This window comes from Muscardinus avellanarius, assembly GCF_963383645.1.
Source record: "Muscardinus avellanarius genome assembly, chromosome: 16".
NCBI classification, from domain to species: Eukaryota; Metazoa; Chordata; class Mammalia; order Rodentia; family Gliridae; genus Muscardinus; species Muscardinus avellanarius.
The window spans coordinates 29,061,162-29,088,223 of record NC_137802.1 but is presented as its reverse complement, the minus strand read 5'-3'; the positions used below and the strand labels follow the sequence as shown (position 1 = coordinate 29,088,223).

General features: G+C 40.6%; 1 protein-coding gene across 1 annotated transcript in view; it reads left to right on the top strand.

Moving 5' to 3' along the window:
• Nucleotides 1–27,062, top strand: part of MYO1D (myosin ID) — a gene marked incomplete at both ends in the record, with an annotated part of 391,969 nt that overhangs the window by 106,838 nt on the left and 258,069 nt on the right. Inside the window, 8 exons of the mRNA XM_080713600.1 lie at nucleotides 919–1,084; nucleotides 2,571–2,624; nucleotides 5,192–5,287; nucleotides 11,043–11,159; nucleotides 13,284–13,487; nucleotides 15,495–15,640; nucleotides 15,718–15,832; nucleotides 24,937–25,107. Of these exons, the coding sequence (XP_080569726.1) occupies nucleotides 919–1,084; nucleotides 2,571–2,624; nucleotides 5,192–5,287; nucleotides 11,043–11,159; nucleotides 13,284–13,487; nucleotides 15,495–15,640; nucleotides 15,718–15,832; nucleotides 24,937–25,107 (1,069 nt within the window). The remainder of the gene's footprint in view (nucleotides 1–918; nucleotides 1,085–2,570; nucleotides 2,625–5,191; nucleotides 5,288–11,042; nucleotides 11,160–13,283; nucleotides 13,488–15,494; nucleotides 15,641–15,717; nucleotides 15,833–24,936; nucleotides 25,108–27,062) is intronic.

The window sequence follows — 27,062 nt, the reverse complement described above, 5'->3', positions numbered from 1 at the left end:
TGAAGGTAAGAATTCTCTGAAATCTCACTTCACCCACCCCATGAACCTTTGGCATACATAACAAAAGTGAAATGTGCCCTTTCCTCCAGATTTTTTTTTTTTTTTGAGGTACTGGGGTTCCTGGAAGCCCTTCTATCTCCGGACTACACTCCCAGACCTATTTTTACATTTTTATTTGGAAACAGGGTCTCCTAAGCCAGCGCACACGCGGCTGGCTTCAAACCTGCGTGATCCTCCTGTCTCTGCCTCCCAAGCGCGGGGATTACAAGCGTGCGCCACCACGCCCGGCTTTCCTCCAGATTTTTAAACAGTTACTAACGTATGTGTGTGCCCAATCACTGTGCACACACGCGTACAAACACGCACAGGCAGGATCCCGCATGCCATGCTATTTTTCAGTTTTATTCCACTCCACATCCATTAATACATTTTGGACATATTTCTACATCAGTATATATTGATATACTTCTTTGTTTTGTTTTGATTTGTTGTTTTGGGTACTGGGGATTGAACACAGGGATGTTCTATCTCTAAGCTACACTCCCAGCCTTGAAACTAAGATCCTCCTGTCTCTGCCTCCTAAATACTAGGATTACATGCTGCGGCATCACATCCAGCTTGCTGCTCCTGTTGCTGCTGCTGCTGCTGCTGCTGCTGCTGCTGCTGCTGCTGCTGCTGCTGCTGCTGCTGCTACTGCTGCTGCTGCTGCTGCTTTTAACATCCATATAATGTTTCATGGGAAACAAAAACGTATTTTTATTTATCCATTGGGGGACATTTTTATATTATTTTAATATTGCAAAAAATGCTAATCATTATCTTTGTATAAATATTTGCATGTGTTTTAGCGAAATCCAGAGTTTTTAAAGTTTAAGTCTCAAAGCTTTTGATGATTACTTTCATTTATTTGTGTTAAAGGGTGAAGAATATGTTGCTTAAGTCCAACTGTGTTTTGGAAGCTTTTGGAAATGCCAAAACCAACCGTAATGACAACTCAAGCAGGTTTGGAAAATACATGGACATCAACTTTGATTTCAAAGGAGACCCTATTGGTGGGCATATCAATAATTACTTATTGGAGAAGGTAAATTGGGCTTAATTTCTGAGGGTAACATTTATAAGTGCTGAATGCTTTATAAAAGCTTAATTATATTTATTGAACTTCGTGTTTTGCTTTAAAATACTTTTTAATCCTGTTTTCCCTCTTCAAATTAGCTTTTCTGTGATATTTTGTGTTCTCTTATTAGCACTTATAATGTCAGGTTGGAAAAAGTTGTGGACTTTTTAGATACAGATTTTGGAGTGTGTGTGTGTGTGTGTGTGTGTGTGTGTGTGTGTGTGTGTGTATGCATACACACAACCTTCTGGGTAAGGTTTAACCAAAAACCAATTTAGGACTCATTAGTTCTTTTTATACACCACCGTCTTCTACCCATTTTAATTTTAATTAACTTGAAGTTGCCTCTCCACATTTCTATTTGTTCACTGTCTTATAGAACCACATATATTTTCTGTAATTTACATCCTAATTGTGAAGCATATTGTATTTGGTCAGCAAAAACTTAGTATATGTTTTATCTGCCTAAGTGAATGGTGAGTCCAGTTTCCTGAAAACTTCCTTTCAACTAAAACTTCCTTGCTGGGACTGCTAGAGAAGTTGTGACCCAACAAAGCATGGTCATCACTGGACCTGCCTGCTCGGGGAGAGAGCTCATGGCACCCAGCCCCGGGTCTCACAGCTCACCCTAGCTTTCTAGCTCTCGGCGAGCACCCTGACTGCTGCTCTGGCCCAGCTGTGCCGCCTTCTCCATCAAGGGTTTCTCCAAATACCTGTAACTATATGCGTGCCGCGACGCCCTGTGAGGTCCCATTTACCCCATAGCTTCTTTTATTGACAGTATAATGCATATAATCTCTATTCTTACTTGCAATATTAAGGTCAGATTGTTAAGGAAATAAGTGCTTTATCACAATCTGTTAAAAAGACAGGAAATGCCAAGTATTTATCAGTCTCTTTTCCAAAATGTTTCCTGGCGTCACTGGATGTACGTACTCAGTCAAAAGGATCCCTTTTAATAAATACAAATATTGAGCTGTCTCATAGTAGCAGGCTTTCTGGGGCCATCTAAGGCAGGGGCCCCAGGGACTGCTCTTGCTCCACTGATTTTGTTATAAGATATAAAGTGTTGCTCTTTAAAATGCCAGCAGCTTCCCCCCGGGGGAAAGGGAATGCTGAGAATATTTCTCCCTAAACCATTCATTTCTGTTCTCTCCACAACCAATCCCTGTCTCTCACAAAAAAGCACCTTTAGGCACCAGGTAAAAGAAGAATCACAATAGCTTCATTCTTTAGAAAGTTTGGAGACTAATATTTTAAGCACTAAAAGTGATTTTCAAAAAATTACCTAGGAAATCCTGTAGAAAAGACCTCGTCTTATTATCCACAGAGTCCTTGGGGCGTTTAAATAAACTGGAGATGCAAGATTCCCTAGAGAGTAGCTTCCATTTTATTTTATGGGTACGTTTTCAGAGTAAACATTTCATTTTGTGTGTTTTTCTTTCTTTCTTAGTCTCGAGTGATTGTACAACAGCCAGGAGAACGAAGCTTTCATTCTTTCTATCAGGTTAGTAATCTCCTGCTATGCAGAGAACTGATCATTTGCCCAGTGCTAAGAAGTTAATATTTTTTACATTGGTCTGTCCCCTGTCCTATCCTTCTTTCTTCCATTGATTCCACAGCACATCACGGCTGTGTACATACATATGTGTACACACACACACACACACACACACACACCACCCCACATGCTTCCTAAGAGATTTGATTGGCATGACCACTGTAAGACTGGCAGGTGCCCTATATTCCTTTGCAACCTAACAGCCTAGTGGCTGTGAAGCCTTCTGATATGGCATGCAGTAAATGTGTTCATTCTGTTTTGTTTTGAATTGAAGCTGTTGTCCCTACATTTGGGAGTTTCAGAGTTAGGCATGCAAATTCAGATTATTTCACTCTTAGAAACTATAAAGCAATATGATTCCTTTACAAAAATAACTAGCATTTACTAATTCAAGGGAGAATTGTCTTCTTTATCCCATCAAAACTTAGAGAAAAAAATTGAGCAGTTCTTTGGGGGATGCTGTTTGAGTCTAAAACAAAGCCTTTTTAAATATCTTTTGTGCCAGGAAATTGGCACTCAGAAAACAAGTTTGATGCATTATTATTATAATGCTTAAAGCCCAAAGTGACATAAACCAAGGCTAGTAAATAAGCTGAGTGATCAAATTAAGCAATATCACTTTGAAGGTTTAAGTAAAGCAGTGAATTAAGATTGATTTCCGCCGGGCGTGGTGGCATACACTTGTAATCCCCACACTTCGGAGCCTGAGGCAGGAGAATCACACAGGTTCGAAGCCAGCCTCAGCTACTTAGTGAGACCCTGTTTCCAAATAAAATATAAAATAGGTCTGGGAGTATAGCCTGGAGGTAGAAAGCCCCTGGGTTCCACCCCCAGTACCAAAAAAAAAAAAAAAAAAAAAAGGTTGATTTCCCTGTGGAAACTTTTTTAAAGTGGTTGAACAGTGACAGTACACTTGAATACAGTGTCAAGTTTGGTTAGGTAACTGCCTTAGTAGACAGTACTAACCTTATATATACCACTTATTGTATATTTAGTCAAAATATCAGTTCTAATAATCTGATAATTAGCCAGGCATAGTGGTACATGCCTGTAATCCCAGTACGTGGGAGGCTGAGACAGGAGGATTGCAGGTTCGAGGACAGCTTCAACAATTTAGCAGACCCTGTTTCAAAACAAAATTTAAAAAAATAATAGGGTAGGAGATGTAGTTTGGAGGTAGAAAGCATGTTCTTGGGTTCAAACTCCAGTCCTCCAAATATGATAATTATTCCTTTTAAGTAAACCAAAGTATACAGTTGAATATAGAGAATCTAAACACAATACCTTCCAAAGATGTACTTTATATAAAAGGTTTCAACTTTGTGTTTTTTGTTGACAGTTTACCATGTTTGGAATGAGCAATTTTTCTGCCAAATATAAAAGTTTTCTGTTTCAAGAGCTCACATCTTTCTCCCAGTGGTGTTCCCAAGGGAATGGGGTGTCAGAATGTCTTTATCCAGCGGCAGAGCAGGATGACCCACTGTCCTTTCCTGCGGATCATTCAATAAGGAAAAGCTGCTTCAGCTCATCTGTGACTCAGCACGGAAGTGTTGGCTGGTGCCTCTCACTTCTGTGGCAATATTGACTTTTTCTAAATTCTGAAACACAGCTATATCCTGTCTCTAAGAAGACTGCTAAGCAACTGAGCACCTCAGGGAAAAGAATCCTGTTTTACAGTGACCATATTTAAAGCAAGAACTTTCTATGCCAGTGATATGAATAGGCTGAGATTTTTTTCTCCTGGTACTAGGGATTGAACATAGGGATGTTCTACCTCTGAGATACACCCGAGCTCTTTCTTATTCTTTATTTTGAAACAGGGGTTTACTAGGCTGCAGAAGCCCTTGCTAAATTGCTGAGGCTGGCCTTGAACCTGTGATCTTCATGCCTCAGCTTCCCAAATACTAGGATTAGAGAGGCATGAACCATCATGCATGGGAGCTGAGACCTTTTAAGTAATTTTCTTCATGATTGTATAATATTTTGTATAACTGATAATATTGAAGCCATTTATCTTCAGGTAAACTACCCGCCCCCCACACAAAAAAATAATTTAACTTCAAAGTTAGGAACAGGAGGACCTAGCTGGGTGTCGTGGTGCACACTTGTAATCCCAGTACTTGGGAGGGTAAGACAGGAGGGAGGATTGAAGGTCCGAGGACAGGCTCAGCAAATAGTGAGACCCTCATTAACCTAGTGAGACCCTGTTTCAAAATAAAAGTAATATAGGACTGGGGGTATAGCTCAGAGGTAGAATGCCCCTGGGATGGAGGGATGGAGGGAAGGAAGGGAGGAAGGAGGGGAGGGAGGGAAGGAGGGAAGGGGAAGGGCGAGATGGAAGGAAGGAGGGAGGGAGGTGGGAGGAAGGGAGGGAGGGAGGAAGGAAGAGAGGAGACCTAAATGAATTAAGCCCAGAAAATGAGTAAAAGCCAAATTACCACTAAATGCAACTATCTGATATATTTGTTTCAGTAGATACCTTGCCAATTTATTTCTAATTAAATATTTTCCAGCTCCTCCAAGGAGGCTCAGAGCAGATGCTACGTTCCCTGCATCTCCAGAAGTCCCTTTCATCCTACAACTACATCCACGTCGGAGCTCAGTTAAAGGTGAGAATTTCCTCCTCGAGATTGCAGATACAGAATTAGAGAATCAGAAGGGACATGAACTATTTATCTAGTGGAGCCAGCCAGCTTTAGGCAAATAAATGTCTCTTCTCATCTGCTTTATTTTTTAAAATTCTCCACAACAGAGACAGAGTACATTATTGAATCGACAAGTTTGCTTAATAATCCATCACTATATTTTGTACCATCCAGTAGGAAAGTTTTTTTCTTCTATGTTCAGTGTTTCCTTCTCACATTTAATCCTATCCCAGTTATTTTGACATCATAAAAATATTGGTAGCCAGGCATGCTGGCGCACAATTGTAATCCTCGCGCTTAGGACGCTAAACCAGAAGGATCTCACAGGTTCGCAGCCAGCCTCAGCTACTTAGTGAGGCTCGCAGAAACTTAGTGAGACCCTGTTTCCAAATAAAGTATAAAATAGGTCTGGGAGTGTAGCTGGAGGTAGAAAGCCCCTGGATTCCACCCCCAGTACCAAAACACACACACACAGACTATGTATATATGTATGTATGTATGTGTGTGTGTGTGTGTATATATATATATATTAGGACAAGGAAGTCTGTTTCCTGAGATTTCATATGATTTGGCCAAAGGCAAATTGATAAGACAAAATTAAAAAGAACTTTGATTCTCTGTTCCCTGCGTTTTTCAAATATTGATTTTGATGTGTCTTAGAAATAATTTTGTGACCCTTGGGGCATTTCTATATATTCATCTTCCAAAACTATGCATTTTTCTCCTGCTCTTTCATGTGAGCACTTATATACACTTACACAGGCCACATTTTTGCTCTTTTATTTCTAATTAACTTTCTGGTAGTCATTTTACAACTAATGCTAATAATACAGTCATTTGTTGATGGTAGATTATAAACCATAATTATATTGATTATCTCATTTCTTGGTGGTAAGGTAGATAAATGCCTAGAATATGATATTAGAAGACATAGATCACAATTTTAATTGTTTGCTCAGGAAGGGTGAGATTATGAATATTTGTCTTCTGTTTCTCTATATTTCTAACTCCTCTATAATAAAAAGTGCATTGCTACCAGGCGTGGTGGCACACACTTGTAATCCCCACACTTGGGAGGCAGAGACAGGAGGATCGCGCTGGTTCGGAGTCTGGAAGTATAGCCCAGAGGTAGAAGGGCTTCCAGGAACCCCAGTACCACAAAAAAAAAAAAAGTGCATTGCTGGGAGGGGGCACCAAGTACAGTGTGAATATATGCCATTGTCAACATGATTCACATTATGATGTGAGAATATAGTACACCAATTTTAAACAAAGTACATTGCTTTTTTTTGTTGTGTGAAAAATAACAGAAGCTTTCTGGGTGTGGTGGCACATGTCTATAATCCTAGTACTTAGGAGGCTGAGACAGGAGGATCACAGGTTCATGCCAGCTCAGCTACTCAGTGAGGCCCTCCCCAACTTAGTGAGGCCCTATTTCAAAATAAAGAATTAAAAAAAAAAAAAGAGCTAGGAGTGTAGCTCAGAGGTAGAATGCCCCTGGGTTCCATCCCCAGTACCGCAAAGACAGCTTTAGCAAGTACTGAGATTCTCATCAACTTAGTGAGACCCTGTATCAAAATAAAAATTGAAAAAATAAGGCTAGGGTGTAATTCAGGGGTAGAATGCCCCTGGATTCAATCTCCAGTACCATACACACACACACACACACACACACACACACACACACACACACACACACACGAAAACTCTAATAAAAGAAAAGGATCTAAAATGTAGGACATAATTTTTATTTTTTTTTTACTATTTGCCTTAAGTTATTTATACCTTAATCACTGGTTTATCTATATTTCATTGCTATGCATAGAAATAAATTATACTTGGTTCTTTTGCAATTAATTTTCCATGATTTGACATTTAAGTTACAACTTTTTAAATCATCTAAGAACAGAAGTATTTGGCTGAAATTAATTAAAAGTAAGATAATAGTGGCAACATTCCAGCTTTCTGAGAATTTGCTAGAGATGTAAAGAGGATTATAAATCAACACTTTTTTTTGTTTACTTTGTTTTGTTTTTGGTGGTACTCGGGTTCCTGGAAGCCCTTCTACCTCCGGGGTACACTCCCAGACCTATTTTATATTTTGAAACAGGGTCTCTTAAGCCAGCGTGGCTAGCTTCGAACCTTGCCATCCTCCTGTCTCAGCCTCCCAAGCGTAGGGATTACAAGCATGCGCCACCACGCCTAGCTATAAATCAACACTTTGAAAGCCACTGTCTAGAGCCGGGCGTGGTGGCGCATGCTTGTAATCACTACGCTTGGGAGGCTGAGACAGGAGGATCACACAGGTTCGAAGCCAGCCTCAGCTAATTAGTGAGGCTCTCAGCAACTTAGAGAGAACCTGTTTCCAAATAAAAATATAAAAAATATGTCTGGGAATATAGCCCAGAGGTAGAAAGCTCCTGGTTTCCACCCCCAGTACCACCAAAGAAAAAAGAAAAAGAAAGAAAGCCACTGTCTAGGAATATTCATTTTCAGTTTATTGTCTTGTTAACTATATTAATTTTGACCAGGATGTAAAGTCCCCATATAAAGTATTAACATTTAGTTTTCTTTCCCAGTTAAATTCAGCTTAGGTTCCCTTTTTAAGTTTTCTCCTTTTTTATTCTCACTGACAAAACCAAAGAAATAATACATGATCATGGACAAAACCTAAAGGAAAGGTGAATTAAATGTTAATAAGGATATGCTAAAATATTACCATCTAGAGATAACTATTGATTATATTTGATTTGTATATATTGATTTGTATATTATTTGTATACCTTTATATATTGATATATATTTATAAATGAAATAATATAATGAATCCTGATTTAATAAACCTGTTTTATTATATTATAACATAACCATTATCTTTCTATGCAATGAAGTACAAATTAATATAATTTAAATTATTACATATATGTATGATAAAATACATCATACATATATTTCCTCATTATACATATATTTTCTCATATGTAATACACATAATATATAATAAAATACATTATATAATAGAGTATAAAAAGTACTTTTATTTGTACTACATAAAAAGTATAAATAAAAGTATGTGTATACATATATAAGAAAATATATATAATACAAATGCATATATATGTATTTTAATATATACATATTATTATAAATACATATATATGTATACACACACACACACACACACACACACACATATATATATTTTTTTTAGCTAGTGTTAAAATATAGGGCCAGGTATAGTGGTGCATACCTGTAATACCAGTACTTGGAAGATTAAGACAGGAGGATCGTAGGTTTGAGGCTAGCCTCAGGAACTTAGTAAGACCCTGTTTCAAAATAAAAAATAAAAAGTAGCCAGGTGTGGTGATGCACACTTTTAATCTGGTACTTGGGAGGCTGAGACAGGAGAATGGCAAGTTCAAAGCTAGCCCTAGCAGCTTAATAATGTTCTCAGGAACTTAGTGAGACCCTGTTTCCAAATAAAAAATAGATCTGGAGGTGTAGCTTGGAGGTAGAAGGCCCCTGGGCTCCATCTCCAGTACCACAAAAAAAAAATAAAAATAAAAAGGGCTAGGATATAGCTAGGAGGTAAAAATGCCTCTGAGTTTAATCCCCAGTAGGAGGGGGAAATGTAGAAATCATACACAACTAAGATACCTTGAGTTGCAAGTAAGAGAAGACCCAAGTCAATCTCCCCAAACAATAAGGAACTGATTTTTCTTACATAACAAGAAGCCCTGAGACAGGACATGCCTGAGTTGGTTAATTCATCGCCTCAACAATGTTGTTAGAGACCTGGTGTTGTGTGTTTCCTCAGCTCTACCCCGCCCAGTGGACTGGCTTGTCCTTTTAGTCTGGTTTTCCAAGACGTCCCAAAATGTCACCAATAGTCCTAAGAGTCACAGGCAAAGGAAACCTTCCTGGCTTATGTCACTACAGGAGCCCTCCTAGACCCCTCGCCTCGCCAAGCCCTCCCCTATGCTTTTCCTCTTGTCTTATTGATCAGAATAGTGTCTGTGGCAAACCAATTGCCTGGCAAAGGGAACAAAACCTCCAAGATTAGTTTAGACCAACAGAGAGGGTAGGAGTGGCCAGTCATGAAGGCATGGGTGTTTGAAGAGGAGTAAGCGAATCTTTTTCTATCAGAAAGAAATAATAAGGGTGGGGATGGTTGTTAGGGAAACAACCAGCAATTCCCCACACTGGGACATTTAGATTTTTTTTGTTCAGTTGCTTTGCAATTTCAACATAGTTGCAGTTTATAATCATAGTAGTATTTGGTATCTTATATTTGTGTGCCTTTTATATGTACTAGAAACTAGGAAAGTGCTTTATATAAATTCTCATTCAGCCAGACCTGGTGGCGCACGCTTGTAATCCCAATGCTTGGGAGGCTGAGACAGGAGGATCACAGGTTCGTGGACAGCCTCAGCTACTTAATGAGACCCACCACAACTTAGTGAGACCCTATTTCAAAATAAAGAATTAAAAAATTGGGCTGGGACCGGGTTTGGTGGCACATGCTTATAATCCCCGCACTTGGGAGGTGGAGACAGGAGGATCGCGCAGGTTTGAAGCCAGCCTTGATGGCTTAAGAGACCCTGTTTCCAAATAAAAATATCAAATAGGTCTGGGAGTGTAGCCCGCAGGTAGAAGGGTTTCCAGGAACCCCAGTACCACCAAAAATAAAATTGGGCAGGGGGTGGAGTGCAGAGATAGAATGCCCCTGGGTTCAATCCCCAATACCAATTGATTTATTAATTGATTTATTAATTCTCATAACAATGCTGTAGGAAATATTATATGACCATTTTATCCATGAAGAAATCAATTTGAGGATCAACAAGGTTAAGTTTCTGCCCAAGCTTTAAAAAAAAATTGGTAGGTATAGGAATTTTCCTGGCTGTCACTTGGATACCAGAGGAGCAATTATTCCTTGGGCAGAGAGGTCCTCTTCCTGTGTCCTTCCTCAACAGGTGAAATTAGGTCATGTTTCTGTCTAGGGAAGAGGAGGGGAAAGGTTAGTCTGTGATTTCTACTTTGGGAAAACTTGTAACGTTAGCAGTTACCATTGCTTTATTGTGAATTTGTTTAATTCACAACCTGATGGCCACAGATCCTCCAGCTGGGCAGGTAATTCATCTTTGAATTCCTCGGTACTGGTCAGATCTGACTTACCAAATGCTTGGTCTCAGACCACGTAGCAGCTTGCTGAGGATCAAGGCTGGCTACTCTGCCATGGGGGCCCTCCTTCCTCATGTGGGAAATAGAAAGTCCGATGGAACAAGACTGGGAGTATTGTTGCCAGCAACACAAGATGAGTGGTGCAGCCAAGAGCCGCAGATGATGCAGCCAGCCATGTACTCCGGAAGCTCCTGCCTTCAGCCTTTGCATTTGTAGTCTCCTATCCCATGCCGCCGCCTCCATTGGTCATAGAGCCGCGATCGGCTTCTCTGAGCCAACTTGGGACTGAAGATTCCAGAAAGTCACGCAGTGTTTATTTGAGGTGGATGGCTTTCACGCACGAGTGGGCTTTGTATGTGCAGAATGATGTCCCACCCTGAAGTAATTTCTGTTTCCTCCAGATACTCATCACCCCTGCAAGTGATTCACTCCAAAGGCATCGAGACCTCAGTTAAATTTATTTGGCTTCCCAGTCATCAGGTCGTAATGCTCACGTGAAATGCCCACGACTTACGTTTTCCATTTTAATTTCTAGTCTTCTATCAACGATGCTGCAGAATTCAAAGTAGTAGCTGATGCCATGAAAGTGATTGGCTTCAAGCCTGAGGAGATTCAGACGGTGTATAAGATCTTGGCCACCATTCTGCACTTGGTGAGTTGCAGCACATGCTTGGAGACGTATAGGCTTTTGGGAATGTTTTCTCTCTGTGTGAAGACAGGATTCTCTTTCGGGAGGTTTGGGGAGTTTCCCTCTAGATTTAAAAGATAATTTATCTAGAGAATATTTTGCTCATATTTTAAAGAAATTAATTTGTCGTTCTCTACATTACTCTTGTGACATGATGAGGGATTATCCAAGCCTCCATAGGTTTTGAGACAATAGCTTCAATTCATTATCTTACTGGCATTGTCAAACCTTGAATTGGTTAATTTCAAGAAGAAAAGAATCCGGTAATGATGTGACTACTGATGATCTAATTTCCTGATGGCATTTGAAACATAGGATCACGTATGGTCAGAACTGGATTTTGATCATCTCATTTTGCAGGTTGGGAAATGAGCCCCAAGGGGTATCACGAGTGCCCAGAGGTGCAGCCCACTCATTGTAGGACAGACACCCAGGCCAGTGCCACCCAAAACCTAGAAGGGAGGGCCACACACTGGGATTTTTTCATTACTCCTGATGTAATTAGAGTGCTTGGAATTTTATGAACATATTACCTTACAACACATGAGAGACAACATGGATACCAATCTAGAATAAAAATTATCTTTCACATTAACATAGCAAGATTTAACTTCAAGTCAGAAATGTGTAGAATCTATATAGAAAATATTATGCACTAATATAAGCCTAAGAGGGACATGATGGCTTATAACCCCAGTACTGGGGAGGCTGAGACAGGAGGATCGCGGTTCGCAGCCAGCCTCAGGTACTTAGTAGGGCCTTTTGCAACTCAGTGAGACCCTGTTTCAAAATAATGAATAAAAAAATAGGGCTGGGGTGTAGCTCAAAGGCAGAATGCCCTGGTTTTCATCCCCAGTACCACAAAAACAACAATAATAAAAAATAAACCTGGCTAGGAAGACTTTAATATTTTACATTGTCTTGTGTCTTCAAATTAGTTCATAGATATAGTAGAATGATCTTTCTCAGAATCCAAACAAGAATTTTGTTGTATTTATTTATTTTTTTTTTATGAACTTTTTTTTTTTTTTGGTGGTACTGGGGTTCCTGGAAGCCCTTCTACCTCCGGGATACACTCCCACGGGCTACACTCTCAGACCTATTTTTTAACATTTTTATGTGGAAACAGAGTCTCTTAAACCAACGAGGCTGGCTGCGAACCAGCGCGATCCTCCTGTCTCCACCTCCCAAGCGCGGGGATTACAAGCGTGCGCCACCACGCCCGGCTTTTGTTTTATTTTAACTTTATGATTCTAGAATTTGCCTGTATCAATAGACAATAAATCTGTAAGAAGATCAAGTCAGCTGTAGCAGGGTAGGGGAAGGGAGGAAGAAGACATGACTAATGTTGCCAAATCTATAGTGATAGTGAAGGCTTTAATACTTTAACACTTATTGCAAAAACATCAGATGAAACTCATTGCACAACCCCAGGCCAACAAGTTCACCAACACATTAGTTGACATGCTAGACACTTGGTAATTGGTTAATATTTATTTTTATTATGATAGTTTAATATAGATACAAGCACTTCAGGAAATTTTATATATATGTATACATATGTATGTACATATACATACATATAAATGGTGACATTTCCAGTCAAGAGAAGAGCTAGACTATCTAATAAATATTGTTACAGTATTAATCTTAAAAAAAATAAAGGCAGATTCTTACTTTGCAACACATACTAAAATTCAAGTAGATTAAAAGTTTAAATGAAAAAACAACTACTAAGGTAGGTTTTACTAGTACTCAGGAAACCTTTGGAGTAGGAATGGCACCCAAAGAAAGAGAAACCCTAAAAGCAAAATACTCATAGATTCATAGATTTGGTTGCATAAAAAATATAAGACTTCTATAAGAAAATATAAACCAACAATGAAAAGACAGACAAGTGTCTGGAGAAGAGGAAAAAACAGATGATGTGCTAGGCCTTTGTCTGTTGACAGAGAAGTGTGTTTGAGAAGGTGGGTGCAAACGAGGTCACTTGAATTCTAGTTTAAGTTGACAAGCATTTCCCTGACATAAAGTTTCCAAACCTCATTGGAAATGGTGTGTTTTTTTTTTTTTCCGTGTTCAATGAAGGGAAATTTAAAGTTTGTAGTAGATGGTGACACACCCCTCATCGAGAACGGCAAGGTGGTGTCGGTCATTGCAGAGCTGCTCTCCACCAAGGCAGACATGGTTGAGAAAGCCCTTCTGTACCGGACTGTGGCCACAGGCCGCGACATCATCGACAAGCAGCACACGGAGCAGGAGGCGACCTACGGCCGGGACGCCTTTGCCAAGGTGAGGACTGCTTAGATGCTATGGGCCGGGGGGCTTGAGGATGCACCTCACGTGGTCTGGCTGCAGGCGCCTCTCCCAGACTGTCCTCCAGCCACCTTTCTTCATCCCAGCATGCTCGTCCTCAGGCCTCACAAGTCCTCTCTGTCCCTTTCTGCTTCCAGCCACAGGGCCTCTGCATGTGCTGTTCCCTGGGCTTGGGTTGGTCTCCCCCCTCCTTCCTTGTCAGTCCACACATCCTTTATCAAAGAAGCCTTCCATGGCCTCCCTGAGCACTGGAAAGGTTAAATTCCCCTCAGATGCCATGTGCTCGTGTGTGTGTGTGTGTGTGTGTGTGTGTGTGTGTGTGTGTGTGTGTGTGTGTGATTTTTTTTTCCCTGACTCCATAGGTTCAGTGGAGACTGACATTTTTATTTTCTTAGTACTATATCTCAAACAAACTCTACTTGGCAAGTACTCAGCAAATATTTAGTGAATGAATTCCTAAGTGTCTGGTGCCATGTATTTGTGGCTCAAAGTAGGGTAGGAACTGTTTTTTGTTTTGTTTTGTTTCGTTGGTGGTACTGGGGATGGAACCCTCCTACCTCTGGGCTACACTCCCAGACCTATTTTATATTTTATTTGGAAACAGGGTATCTTAAGCCAGTAAGGTTGGCTTTGAACCTGCACGATCCTCCTGTCTCCCCCTCCCCAAGCACGGGGATTACAAGGATGTGCCACCATGCCCAGCGAGGTGGGAACTGTTTTTGAAGGTAAAAACCTCAAGCATCCTAGCAGGACCTGAGTTCCAGATGGCTGGGAATTTGTGAGGGCCATTGTCAGACAGAGACAAGCATGGGAGTCCGGAGCTCAGAGGCACCCCCTGGGTCTGGGTTGCATTAACACACTGGGAGTCTGATTGTGTCAGTAGTATTTAATACTGGAAGAGGTAACTTAGAGGGTGTTAGAGGAGGAAAAGAGGACCAAGAAGAACTCCAACAGACCCTACCAGAGGTCACCCAAGAAGGTCAGCCAATAAAACAAGAAGAAAATTAAGAAAGGGCAGTATTGTAACTGGGTATGGCGATGCCCACCTATAATCCCAGCACTTGAGAGGCTGAGGCAGGAGGATTGAATGTTCATAGACAGCCTCAACAACTTAGTGAGACCCTGTTTCCAAATAATAAAATAAAAGGGGCTGGGGATATAGCCTGGAGGTAGAATGCCCATGGGTTTAATCACCAATACCAGAAAAAAAAAAGATTAAAAAAAAAAAAAGAATTTCAATCCCTAGTATCTGTCTGCCTTTCTCTCTCTCTCTCTCTCTCTCTCTCTCTCTCTCTCTCTCTCTCTCTCTTTCTCTCTCTCTCTCGCGCGCACAGCACACAAATTTTAGAATTCATAGAGCCTAGGTAGTATAGCCTGGAGTATAGATATTAACTTGTTAGTTCTCCACTTTTTATAGTTGATGAAATCGGCAATAAAGCAGCACAGTAGCTCTTATGAGGGAATGGATGTATTATTGACAGTGGGGCATGGAAGCATTCCTAGGGAAGGTTGTTGGAATACATGTAGTGACAGATAATCTTTTAAAAATCCAAACCACTTAATTTTTTTTTTTTTTTTTTTTTTTTTTTTTTTTTTTTTTTGGTGGTACTGGGGTTCCTGGAAACCCTTCTACCTCCGGGTTACACTCCCAGACCTATTTTTATATTTTTTTATTTGGAAACAGGGTCTCTTAAGCCAGTGCGGCTAGCTTCAAACCTATGCGATCCTCCTGTCTCCGCCTCCCAAGCACGGGGATGACAAGCATGTGCCATCACACCCAGCTTAAACCACTTTAGTTTTGCATACACCATGCAGGCTTTTTTTTCTTAACATAGGATCTCCATTTCTAATTGTCCTGCTTAGGCCAATAAGATCTCTTAGCCATACTAAACACTCAGAAGGTGGGTAGGAATTTAAGGCCTCACAAACCCAGAGGATGCTTTCCCAAGTGGGCAAGGATTTACGACGTCCTTTTCCTCACAGGCAATATATGAGCGCCTTTTCTGTTGGATCGTTACCCGCATCAATGACATCATCGAGGTCAAGAACTATGACACCACAGTCCACGGGAAAAACACCGTCATCGGGGTCTTGGATATCTATGGCTTTGAAATCTTTGACAACAACAGGTAAACTAGATAAGAGACCTAAAACCCTGTCGCTTATTTTTTATTGCTCTGCAGCTGATTCATTCCTTCTCTTGCAGCTTTGAACAGTTCTGTATCAATTACTGCAACGAGAAGCTGCAGCAGCTCTTTATCCAGCTGGTTCTGAAGCAGGAGCAAGAGGAGTACCAGCGGGAGGGCATCCCCTGGAAGCACGTGAGTGATATGGAGGACAACGCCCCGTGTGCACTCACCTCTTACTCACAGCATCAGATCCCATCACTTTAGCTACTTGTGATGTTCTTGAGTGCTGGCAACATCGGAATCTTTGCTTTCCTTTTTGGGATATGTAAATCCAGTTCATTTTCAGGGCTGGTTGGTGAGATTTCTCCAATGGATAGACTGTCGTATCTGGAAAAACTGACTTACAACTAGTAAACCTAATGTTTTCACTGTGTGGCTGATACCACGTGGGCTTCCTGGTTCACATGTGTAATTAGCATTTAGTGCCACGTACAAGCGATTTAGGCTGCAGTTTGCTTCCACATCTAGTTTTTTTCTTTCCGCTACCCTCCCTCACTTTGTAAACTAAGCAGCATTTTTTTTTTTGTCTTCTACTGGTGATGCTCCTGTGCAAGAAACCTGCATGTTAGGAACTCTGTATTAACTTTCATCTCCATCCTCTCTCCTTTGTTGTCACTCGTTTCTTATGGCTCTCTGTGAACTTTCATGTTTGTTAGAGGCAAGCTGATCTGGTCAGATATAGTCAGAGCCTATTCCTGGCTCAGGATGCGAACCCCAGAGGTCAGAGTTGAAAGGCACATCTTGTTCCTTTTTCTTATTCCTTGCAGTTTAACCTCCTCATAATAGGAATGTGGCTTTGTAATTGTTCTTATAAATGTATATTTTATTTCTTTTTCCTTTTTTTCTTTCTTTCTATTTTTGAAACAGGGTCTCTTACGTCAGCGCAGCTGGCTTCTGCGCGATCCTCCTGTCTCCGCCTCCCAAGCGCAGGGATTACAAGCGTGCGCCACCACACCCGGCTTCTTTCTATATTTTTATTTTTATGTACTAATATTTCTTGCGGAACTGGGGGTTGAACCCAGGGACATTTATTTTTGAACTACACCCTCAGTCCTATTTTTTATTCTTTATATTGAAACAGGGTCTCACTAAGTGGTGGAAGGCCTCACTAAGTAGCTGAAGCTGGCCATGAACCTGTGATCCTCCGTTCTCAGCTTCCCAAGTACTGGGATTACAAGTGTGCTCCACCATGCTTGGCTTTAAGTGTGGTTTTATTTTCCTATGGGTGGTACTGGGGGCATTCTACCTCTGAGCTACACCCCCAGCCCTATTTTTTTTTTTTTTTTTTTTTTTGCGGTACTAGAGATGGGACCCAGGGGCATTGTACCTCTGAACTATATCTCCAGCCCTAGTATTTTGTCTTTTTATTTTTGAAATAGGGTCTCACTGAGTTGCAAAGGGCCTCACTAAGTAGCTAAGGCTGTCCACGAAGCAGTCCCTCAGTCTCAGCCTCCCAAATGCTGGGATTACAAGTGTGTGCCAGCTCGAAGTTTCAATTTTTAAAGTATATTTTATAATAAAACTTGTTATTCAAGTGTGAGTCAGAGATACTAATAAAAAAAAAATGACCTTTAAGAATCAGTATTGCCGGGCGTGGTGGCGCACGCTTGTAATCCTCGCGCTTGGGAAGCAGAGGCGGGAGGACCACACTGCTTCGAAGCCAAACGCTTACTCTGGCTTAAGGGACCCTGTTTCCAAATAAAAATATAAAATAGGTCTGGGAGTGTAGCCCAGAGGTAGAAGGGTTCCATCCCCAGTACCACCAAAAAAAAAAAAAAAAAAAAAAAAAGAATCAGAGTATTAGCCAGGTGTGGTGGCATGGGCCTGTATGCTCAGTACTTGGGAGGCTAAGATAGGATCACAGGTCTTAGCCAGCCTCAGCAACTTAGTGAGACCCTGTTCCAAAATTTAAAAAATGAAAAGGGTTGGGGATGTACCTTGGAGGTAGAATACCCCTGGATGCAATCTCTAGAACCACATGCACACACACACACACACACACACACACCGGAGTATCAAATCCCACAGGTATAAGTGATAAAGGGAAAAATAACAATTTCACTAAACTATTCCAAACATCTGCAAAGAGATCAATAACATTAAAGGGGGGGGGGGATTAGCTAAATAAGCCAAAGAAATACGTGTTCAAGAGGGAGCAGAAGGCTGTAATCTCAAGATAACAGTTACTATATGCCTAGTGCCTGTAAAATTTAAATCCCTATTATGAGTATTTCCTTTAAAACCCCAATCTTCTGAACATAGTGATCCTTTCTTTAAAAAAAAAAGTATTATGAAAAATTTCCAACATGCTGACAAGGAAAGATCTTAGTATACTAAATGTGGTGTCCCATCACTCAAGCTTTGCTATCAGTGGTCATCCTACCCACCGTCCCCACGTTATTCTGAAGCAAATCTCAGGCATCCCATTATTTCATCTGTAACAATTTCAGCACATTTGATCTAAAGGTAAACACTTTTACAAAACTATAGCAATAGTACTGCTATCACGTCTCAAGAATTCCTGATCAGCCAGGCGTGGTGGTGCATGATTGTAATCCCCATGCTTGGGAGGCAGAGACAGGAGGATCACACAGGTTCGAAGCCAGCCACGTGCGCTGGCTTAGGAGACCTTGTTTCCAAATAAAAATGTAAAAATAGGTCTGGGAGTGTAGCCCGGAGGTAGAAGGGCTTCCAGGAACCCCAGTACCACCAAAAAAATAAATAAATAAAAGAATTCCTGATACCACCACATATGTAGTTAGTGTCCACATTTCATATTCATTCAGTTATCTTATAGTTATCTTCTATGGCTTATTTGAATATAGATACAAATAAGGTTCTTGAATTATGATAGGTGTCTCACCTGTGTATGGATTTTCCCCTCTCTTCCTCTATCCCTCCCTTCCTGCAGGTTAATCTCTCTCTGTCTCTCTCTCTCCCTCTCTGTCTGTCTCTCTGTGCCTCTCTCCCTCCCTCCCTCCCTCTCTCTCTCTCTCTCTCTCTCTCTCTCTCTCTCTCTCTCTCTCTCTCTCTCTCTCTCTCTCTCTGCAATCTTTAATTTTTTGTGTGCTACTGGGTATGGAACCCAAAAGCATTCTACCTCTGATCTATACCTCAGCTCTGTTGTATTATTTTATTTTGAAACAAGGTCTCACTAAGTTGCCGAGGGCCTTGCTAAGTTGCTCCAACCTACAATCTTCCTATCTCAGATACCCTGGGATTCCAAGCATGCCCCAGCACACCTGGCTCATTGCACTTTTCTGTTAGAGTGAGCATGTGTGCAGAGTTGTTTCCCACAGTCTGGATCTTACTAATCCTATTCCAGAGGTGTCATTCAATACACTACTCTCTTTCTCATATGTCTTGTGCGTTCGTTGTTGGTCTGGAGTCTTGGCTGGTTACAGAATCAGTTTTTTTCCACAGTCTATTTCAGGAACTGTGTATGGACTTCTGTCAGGAAGTTCATAATGTTGCTTATTTTCCTGATTCATTCACTTTTAAGACTTTTTTTTTTTGAGGTTCTCATTTTCTTTCTTTCTTTATTTATTTTTTTATTTTTATTTTATTTTTTATTGGTGCACTGTATTCATACATCATAGTGGGATACAAACTTTTGTAGACATACATGCACACATCGCCCAGTCAGCCCCCACCCGATCCCCACCCCATTCTCTCCCCGTCCCTCCCTCCCATGCTTGGCTTAGTGGTTGACATCTAGTATTATAGCAATTTATCCAAAATTAAAAATGATAATCTCACATAACAGTTTCATTTGTCTGATACCAAGCTTTTGATGACTTAAAGATTTAACATTTCAATATTTCTTTTTACTTTCTTTCTTACCAGAGAATATTTTTTTCTATTTTTTTTAGGTGAAACTATCATATATTTATATATTTATTTTTCAGAAAAAAAAAATCTATCCTAATATGGAATATGGACTCTAGATACCCAAAACGATCTTGAAAAAGAAGAAAGCTAGAAGATATATATTTTCTGATTTCAAACCATATAAAGCTACAATAATTGAAACAGTGTAGTACTATTCTAAAGGCAGATATATAAACCATTGGAGTTAAATAAAAGCCTAGAGCTAAATTCTTCCCTATATTGTCAAGTTATTTTTGACAAGGTTTCCACGAACATTTGGTGGTGGAAATAATAATCTTTTAACTAAATATTGTTGAAACATAATAATTACATGGAAAAGAATAAAGTTGGACCCTTACCTAATCCCATATACAAATATTAACTCAAAATAGATAAAAAACCTAAATATAAATCTTAAAACTATAAACTTTTAGGAGAAAATCTGAGTCATAAAACTCACAACATTGAAATTGGCAGTGATTTCTTGGATATGATTTCAATGGCACAGGCAACAGAAGAGTATACAAACTCCCTAAAAAATAAAAAAAATATTGTATATCCAAAGACAATGTAAACAGAGTTAACAGTTACTAATAGAATGGGATAAAATATTTCCAAATGCTATATCTGAAGGTATATTAATATTCCAACTAGAAATCCTAAAAATTAACAACATTAAAGGCAAACAATACCATTTAGAGATAGGTAAAAGACTAACATAAGTAATGAATCTCCACAGATAACCAATCTTAGTTGTCTGTTGGATGGAAACTCTTGTTTCTCTGGTTCTGGTGTGTGTTACCTATTTCTTCTTTGTAGTTAATCTCTTTGAGTATTTTCTCTAGTGCTGGTTTTGAAGACATAAATTCCTTCAGTTTCTGTTTGTCATGGAAGCTTCTTATTTCCCCATCTAATTTGATAGAAAGTTTTGCTGGGTAGGAAATTTTTGGCTGGAAGTTGTTTTCTTTCAGAGTTTGGAATATGTTACTCCAAGCCCTTCTGACTCTCATGACTTGGTTTGGGAAGTCTGGAGTGATTCTAATTGGCTTGCCTCTGAATGTCACTTGGCCCTTTGTTTTTGTTGCCTTTAAGATTCTCTGCTTGGCTTCCACATTGGTCATTTTGACAATTATGTGGTGTGGGGATCCTCTTCTCCGATCCTGTCTAAAGGGAGTTCTATATGTTTCCTGGACCTGTGTATCAACCTCTTGCTCTATGTTTGGAAAATTTTCTGCTATTACTTCCTTGAAGAGATTGTTGATCCCTTTGGTTTCACCTTCTTTTCCCTCCTCTATTCCAATTATTCTTAGGTTAGCTCTCTTAAAATGGGCCCATATTTCTTCAATATCAGATTCCTGCTGTCGGATATTTTTTCCTAGATTAGAAACTATGCGTTCATTTTTTGAATGATCATCTTCTAAGAACAAGATTCTGTTCTCTATGTGGTCTAATCGGTTGTTTGTACTTTGAATTGAGGCCTTTACTTCATTAATTGCATCCTTTATCTCTTTTTGGCTCTCTCTGAGTTCTTTTCGAAGCACCTCTATTATTTCTACAGTTATTCTCCTGATTTGATCTTCTAGAAATCTCTGATTTTCTGTTTTATCAGGTTCTGATGTTGTGGGGTTGTGGACATTCATTGCTCCAGTATTATTCCTCTTTCCCATGATTTCGGAAGTTTGTGCCTTCTCTGGGTTCTTCCCTTGGGTCACTATGACTTCACTTAAGGTGTTCTGGATCTCGAGTCAGTAGTATCTCAGACCCCACTACTCCTTTACTGGGTTGTATCACAGAGTCTCCGACCCAGAGAGTTGATAGAGGCTGCTTTAGACTGTGGGGGGTGCCAGGTTGCACGTTCTCCTTTGGTGTGATATATCTGCCACCGCCACTCCCCCACTGGGTCAAGTCCCAGGGAGTACAGTACTGGGATTTCTCCTCTGTGGCCCGCAATTTGACTCACTGTTCTTGAGTACGCAGATGTAGCTGTACTGGATTCGGTGAATTCTCTGCTGCTGCTGCCGGTGGCAATATGGCGCTGCTGCTACGCCCTCGGCCGTGAGGCTGGCGTATTTCTTCTTGGTTTTGATTTCCACTCTGAATCCCTGCAGCGTGTGCTGAGCTCAGCCACTGGGAGCTTTAGATTTTACCTGCGGCGAGAAATCCTGCCTGGCTGTTCCGCAGCGGCTCACCTCGGCTTGCTGTAGCCGTCCGGTGAATTCGCCGCTGCCGCCGGCAGTATGGCGCTGCTGCCGCGTCCTCGGGCGTGAGGCCGGTGTATCTCCTCTGTGGCTCTGAGCTCTGTTCTCAGTCTGCTTTCTCTCTGGAGCCTGGTGATTTTTTTGTTTCTCTGGTGATGGTGTTTTCTGGCTATGAAAGGCGCTGATTTTGTGGTAATGGAGATTGGTTGTTAGCGGGGCTCTTAAGCCCTGCTTTCTTCGGTCGCTATCTTCCTGGAAGTCCCCTCTTTTAAGACTTTTTGATGCTGTGGTTTACAAATCATTTAAACTCTGGAGAACTTGACACGCAAGTGAACTCTCACCGCACATTTAAAATGTAATCAAATTTAATTATGTTTATGTGAACCTTTCTAAGAATATGTATCTATTGGATAATACATAGTATAATGGGAGCTTACTTTTTATAGCATATGTAATAGTGAAATTTGTTACGTCGTGATTCAGAGGTTGCTGGTCAAAAATATCCTTTCAAAGGATCGAAATCAGAATATTATAGCAATATGTGCATATCCCTGTTTATAGCAGCATAATTCACAATAAAAACCAGCCGAGGTGTCCAGCAACATATGAATGGGTGACAAATTATGGGACTTACACATGACAGAATTCTACTTAGCAAGAAAGAACAAAATGACGTCATTTGCTGGAAAATGAGTGGGCCTGGAGAACAGTACGGGAAGGGAGATCAGCCAGTCACAGAAGTGAAGGGTCACATGTTTCCTCCTATATGTGGAAGCCAGGGAGTAATTGGGATACCAGAGGGACTCCAGATAATGGAGGAGAAAGCCCAGTGGAGTGAAGGAGGGGGTCTAGGGGAAGTGGTGTTGTGGGGGAGGGAGAATCAATGAAAGAATCATTGGCATATGATTCTTATACATGTGTAAAATTACCAATGCCGATCTCAATATCATGTATGGGGAAGGTGGAGGAATTGAGAGGGAGCCTGGGGGAGGCTCACCAAGTGCTGTGTGCATGTATGTCCCTGTCACTCTGAACTACATAATGATGTGAGATTACAGTGAACCCATAAAAGTATAAGTGTGTGTGTGTGTGTGTGTGTGTGTGTGTGTGTGTGTGTGCATTCTTTTGAGCCTAGCATGGTGGCTGGCACATGCTTGTAATCCCAGTGCTTTTAACAATGCAAAGTATCAGATTTCAGAGGCGTAGTTGATAAGGCTGTTGCACAAAGCTGTGGTATTTAGAGTGGGGGTGGGAGGCCAGAGCCCCATGCCCTCAGCTGCCCAGACACATATCTCCTTGCTCCTTGTGTCTTTTTAAAAAAAAAACCTCCTGGAAGTGACAGGCTGCCAGAAAAACATGGTGTGAGAACCATTGCTTTTAAGCAACGTGTGCAGCAGTGGTAAACTTACAAACTAAGAGTTACTAGAATCTTCAGCAGACACCTTTTAGTAATATGGCTGGAATTTTAAGGTGACTCTATTGTCCCAGGTCAGTGAACTTAGTCTTTAATTCCATAGTTGCAAAGTCTAAGATGTCAGCTATTAATATAGAATTCCTGGTTTTTTACAATTATATTGAGAATTTTTTCCAAAGATGGAAATAACTCCTCTCCCTAATTAGAAATAGAATAAATGTAAATGTGCACAACAGGGCTTCTCCATGTCATTACTACTGAAGTTTGGGACCAGGTATGTCTCAGTTGTGGAGGCAGCCCTATGCATGGGAGGATGCTTACAAAACCCTCTACCCATAGGGCACCTGGAGCTTTCCTCTCGTGACAGGCAGAAATGTCTCCTGACATTCCCAGATATCCCTGGGGAGCAAAATCACCCCCATTCGAGAACTGCTGTTTAGACAGAACAGAAAAAAGGCATAAAAAATAAAGATTATCCTGTCTGTAGGTGTTCAGTCCATGTAATACAGAAGAGAACAATAAAACTAATAGAGTGAAAGCCACACATAACTGACATAGAGGGCATAAGATTCGTTAGTGTTCTCTTATGTATACGTATAGACACCTTACAGAAGGAAAGAGAGACAGTGCTCAGCACAGGTCCCTCCTATGAGGTGGGACTCATCACCCCCAGGATTAAAGTCTTGATAAGCTCCCCTGTGACCGGTGGCTTGCCTGAGTTAGGCCCTTGTGTGTGCATTCTGTGTGTATGCTGCAGACTGTCAGAATGGAAGAGGAGTTTTGTACAAACCTTGTGCATATTGGAGTTTCTAAAAGCCTAAAGTTATTTATAACTTCACCCAGCTCATGGAAATAAAAACAGCTTACTCCTCCCTTCGAGAGATTTATATCTCAGATTTAAATTTTTTGTTATCTCCAGAAAAATGTCAAAACTCTTTGACTTATATATAGAGAGAATATATATTCATATATATATATATATATATATATATATATATATATATATATAAACTCTTTATATAGAGAGAATATAATATATTCTTTTTTGTTTTGTTCTGTTTGTGGTACTAGGGATTAAACCCAGGGGCATTCTATCTCTGAGCTACACCCCTAACCCGATTTTGTTTTGTATTTTGAAACAGGGTTTCACTAAGTTGTGGAGGGCCTCACTAAGTTGCTGAGGCTGGTCTTGAATATGTGTGGTCCTCCCGTCTCAGCTCCCAACTTCTATAAGTGCCATCATGCCCAGCTCATATTTTTTTAACTTTTAAGAAACTGAAGTAAATGCCCTTGAATTTTAGTGGTTCAAGGTTGTATAACTAAAAATGGAAGTTCTATGTGATACTTTAACTTGGTTATCAAATAGTATATCAAATAATATTTAAGGTAATTTTTGGCACTTAGTGGGAGCTGGGTATTGTGGTTAACAGTAGACAGATCAGAGGACTGAGAGTATGAAGAGGTAGGATTGGCCATGGGATTGGGAGGCAGGTTTAAAACGAGAATTAGGGAAGAAATCCTGGCTGCCTTCTAGTTTTTGCCTCAGAATGTACTCATCTCTGACACAGTGGTTCATGATGGCTAAGAGGTTAAGAAGTGGAGGTCCTCTGCTCATTTCAGAGTTAGACTCATTCATGCTGTTCTCGTATGTGAAAGGGGGTCAAAAGTTCTCCAGGATCAGAGGGAGGGCCTGGTGTTTTACTTGTGTGGGTCCCTGTGCTCTTGGAGAGTGGCTCCCTGGTTCTGCCCCACAGATTGATTACTTCAACAATCAGATCATCGTGGACCTTGTAGAGCAGCAGCACAAGGGCATCATTGCAATCCTCGACGACGCATGCATGAACGTGGGCAAGGTCACGGACGAGATGTTCCTTGAGGCACTCAACAGCAAATTGGGCAAACATGGTCATTTTTCCAGCCGAAAGGTAAGGTGTTTGACAAGATCCTCCTCTTCTTTTTGATCTGTAAGATTTTTTCTCATTGCTTGACAGGGATAAATGACTTTATATATTACATTAAGACAATGTTTGCTCAAATAAAAAGAAAAGCCTTATACAGCCATTACATGATAAGTGGAGGTGGGGAAGTTCTGCCTCTTTGGTTTGTAGGATGACGAGCTTGTTAAAACCACAGTATCCAGGAGAGGGAGCTCCAGACTATCCAATCTGCTAGAAACAGGGAAAATGAGCATGAGTCTTCGGAAAGCATGATGTCATTTATAACCAATAGGTGCAGAGTCCTAATTCATGTGCTAGACTTTTACTCCTGCATCGATAATTCTGGCACAGAAAGTAGCTTTTGTCCTTGACTTTTTACTGTGACCCTTTTTTGCAAAATGCAGTGTGTGCTCTGCCATGGTTCTTCAGACTGTGCGGCTTTTCTGGAAAGCAGACAAATTCTCAACAATTCTGGTTATTACAGGGGAACTCATTCCTTCGATAATAGATATCCTTTTAACTCTCCATTTCTCACCACCTAAAGATTTCATAAAATAACATTTCTGAAATAATGGGTGGCTGTCATGGTCAACAGACCTCTCTGCTAGGCCTGGAGTGTAGTATATTTGCCACTAGTATTTTTGCAGGATCTGTGTTGAGGAGGGCTATCTCATTGTCACCCCCAGCCTTCCCCACAAATACAGGCTTGTCTCTCAACCATAAGCTGGAGGGAAACAAGTCCCTTCTCCCCCACATCCGTGAAGAAAGGGGCAAACGCTTCTGCTCCTCTGTTATTTCATATAAATCTGACACAGTGCCATTTTTAGCCCGCATAAATCTATTTTCTAACTTTGTCTCCTTTGAAATTACATAATCAGAACAGGGAAATTCTGCAGTTTTCTAGATAAAGCGCAGCTCATCAAGAAATTGATTACTGGCTGATACTTCTTTCTAGCCAGTTTCTTGTGAAATGCTCCCCTTCGTCTGTTACTGCGGATGGACGTTGACCTTCAGATACTACACACTGCACTCTGATGTTAGGGTCATGGGATGGGACACGCCTTCAGTCATTCCCCATGTTTACCCCAAGTGCTATATAAAGTGCTTCTCATTTTCTAGGTATGGTCCTAGAATGTCCCTGAGATCAAACCCCAGAACCCCCCCCAAAAAAAAATTATACATAATACTCTTAAGTACTTGCTCCTAGTGAACAAGGTTAACTTAAATAACTCAGAGATAACTCAGAGCATTTGAGACGCATTTAAAGATGGCACAATTGCATAGGCAGACGTCCTGCCTTTGAGGAATAACTTATGCACACCCATTGTAATCACCATTCACGTTTTGAAGGCTCACCTAGCACTGTGCCTGCCAAATGGTGGACACTCCGTCAATGTTAAGTCTAATTGAGCTGGTCACACTCGTGCCACGTACATCTTATTAAAACCTTCATTTAAATAAGTAGCTATGAGCCTCACATGAGAAATAAAATCTACCTCATTGTGATATCATCTTTCCCCTTGGCCACTTATATACCTGAGTTATTTATCAACCAAATATTTTGAAATATAATCTTGCTCTTAAGAGCAACCATGTAAGTAGGGTGCAACGGCACACTCCTGTAAACCCAATACTTTGGAAGCTGAGACAGGAGGATCGCAGGTTTCAGGCCAGCCTCGGCAACTTAGCAAGACCCTATTTCACAATAAAAATGAAGGGCTGGGGGGTTAGCTCAGAGGTACAACGCTCCTGGGTGCAAACACCAGTACCAAAAGAAAGAAAGGAAAAGAGAAACAACTACACATAATTCTTTTAAGCACTTTCTGCTGATTTAATAAAAATTGCTAAGTAGTAAATTTTCTATGGCAATGTCCTTTTTCTTTTTTTAAATTGTGGAAGCCCCAGTTTCCCAGCTCTCAAATCAAGCAGCTCTTTCTTTCGGC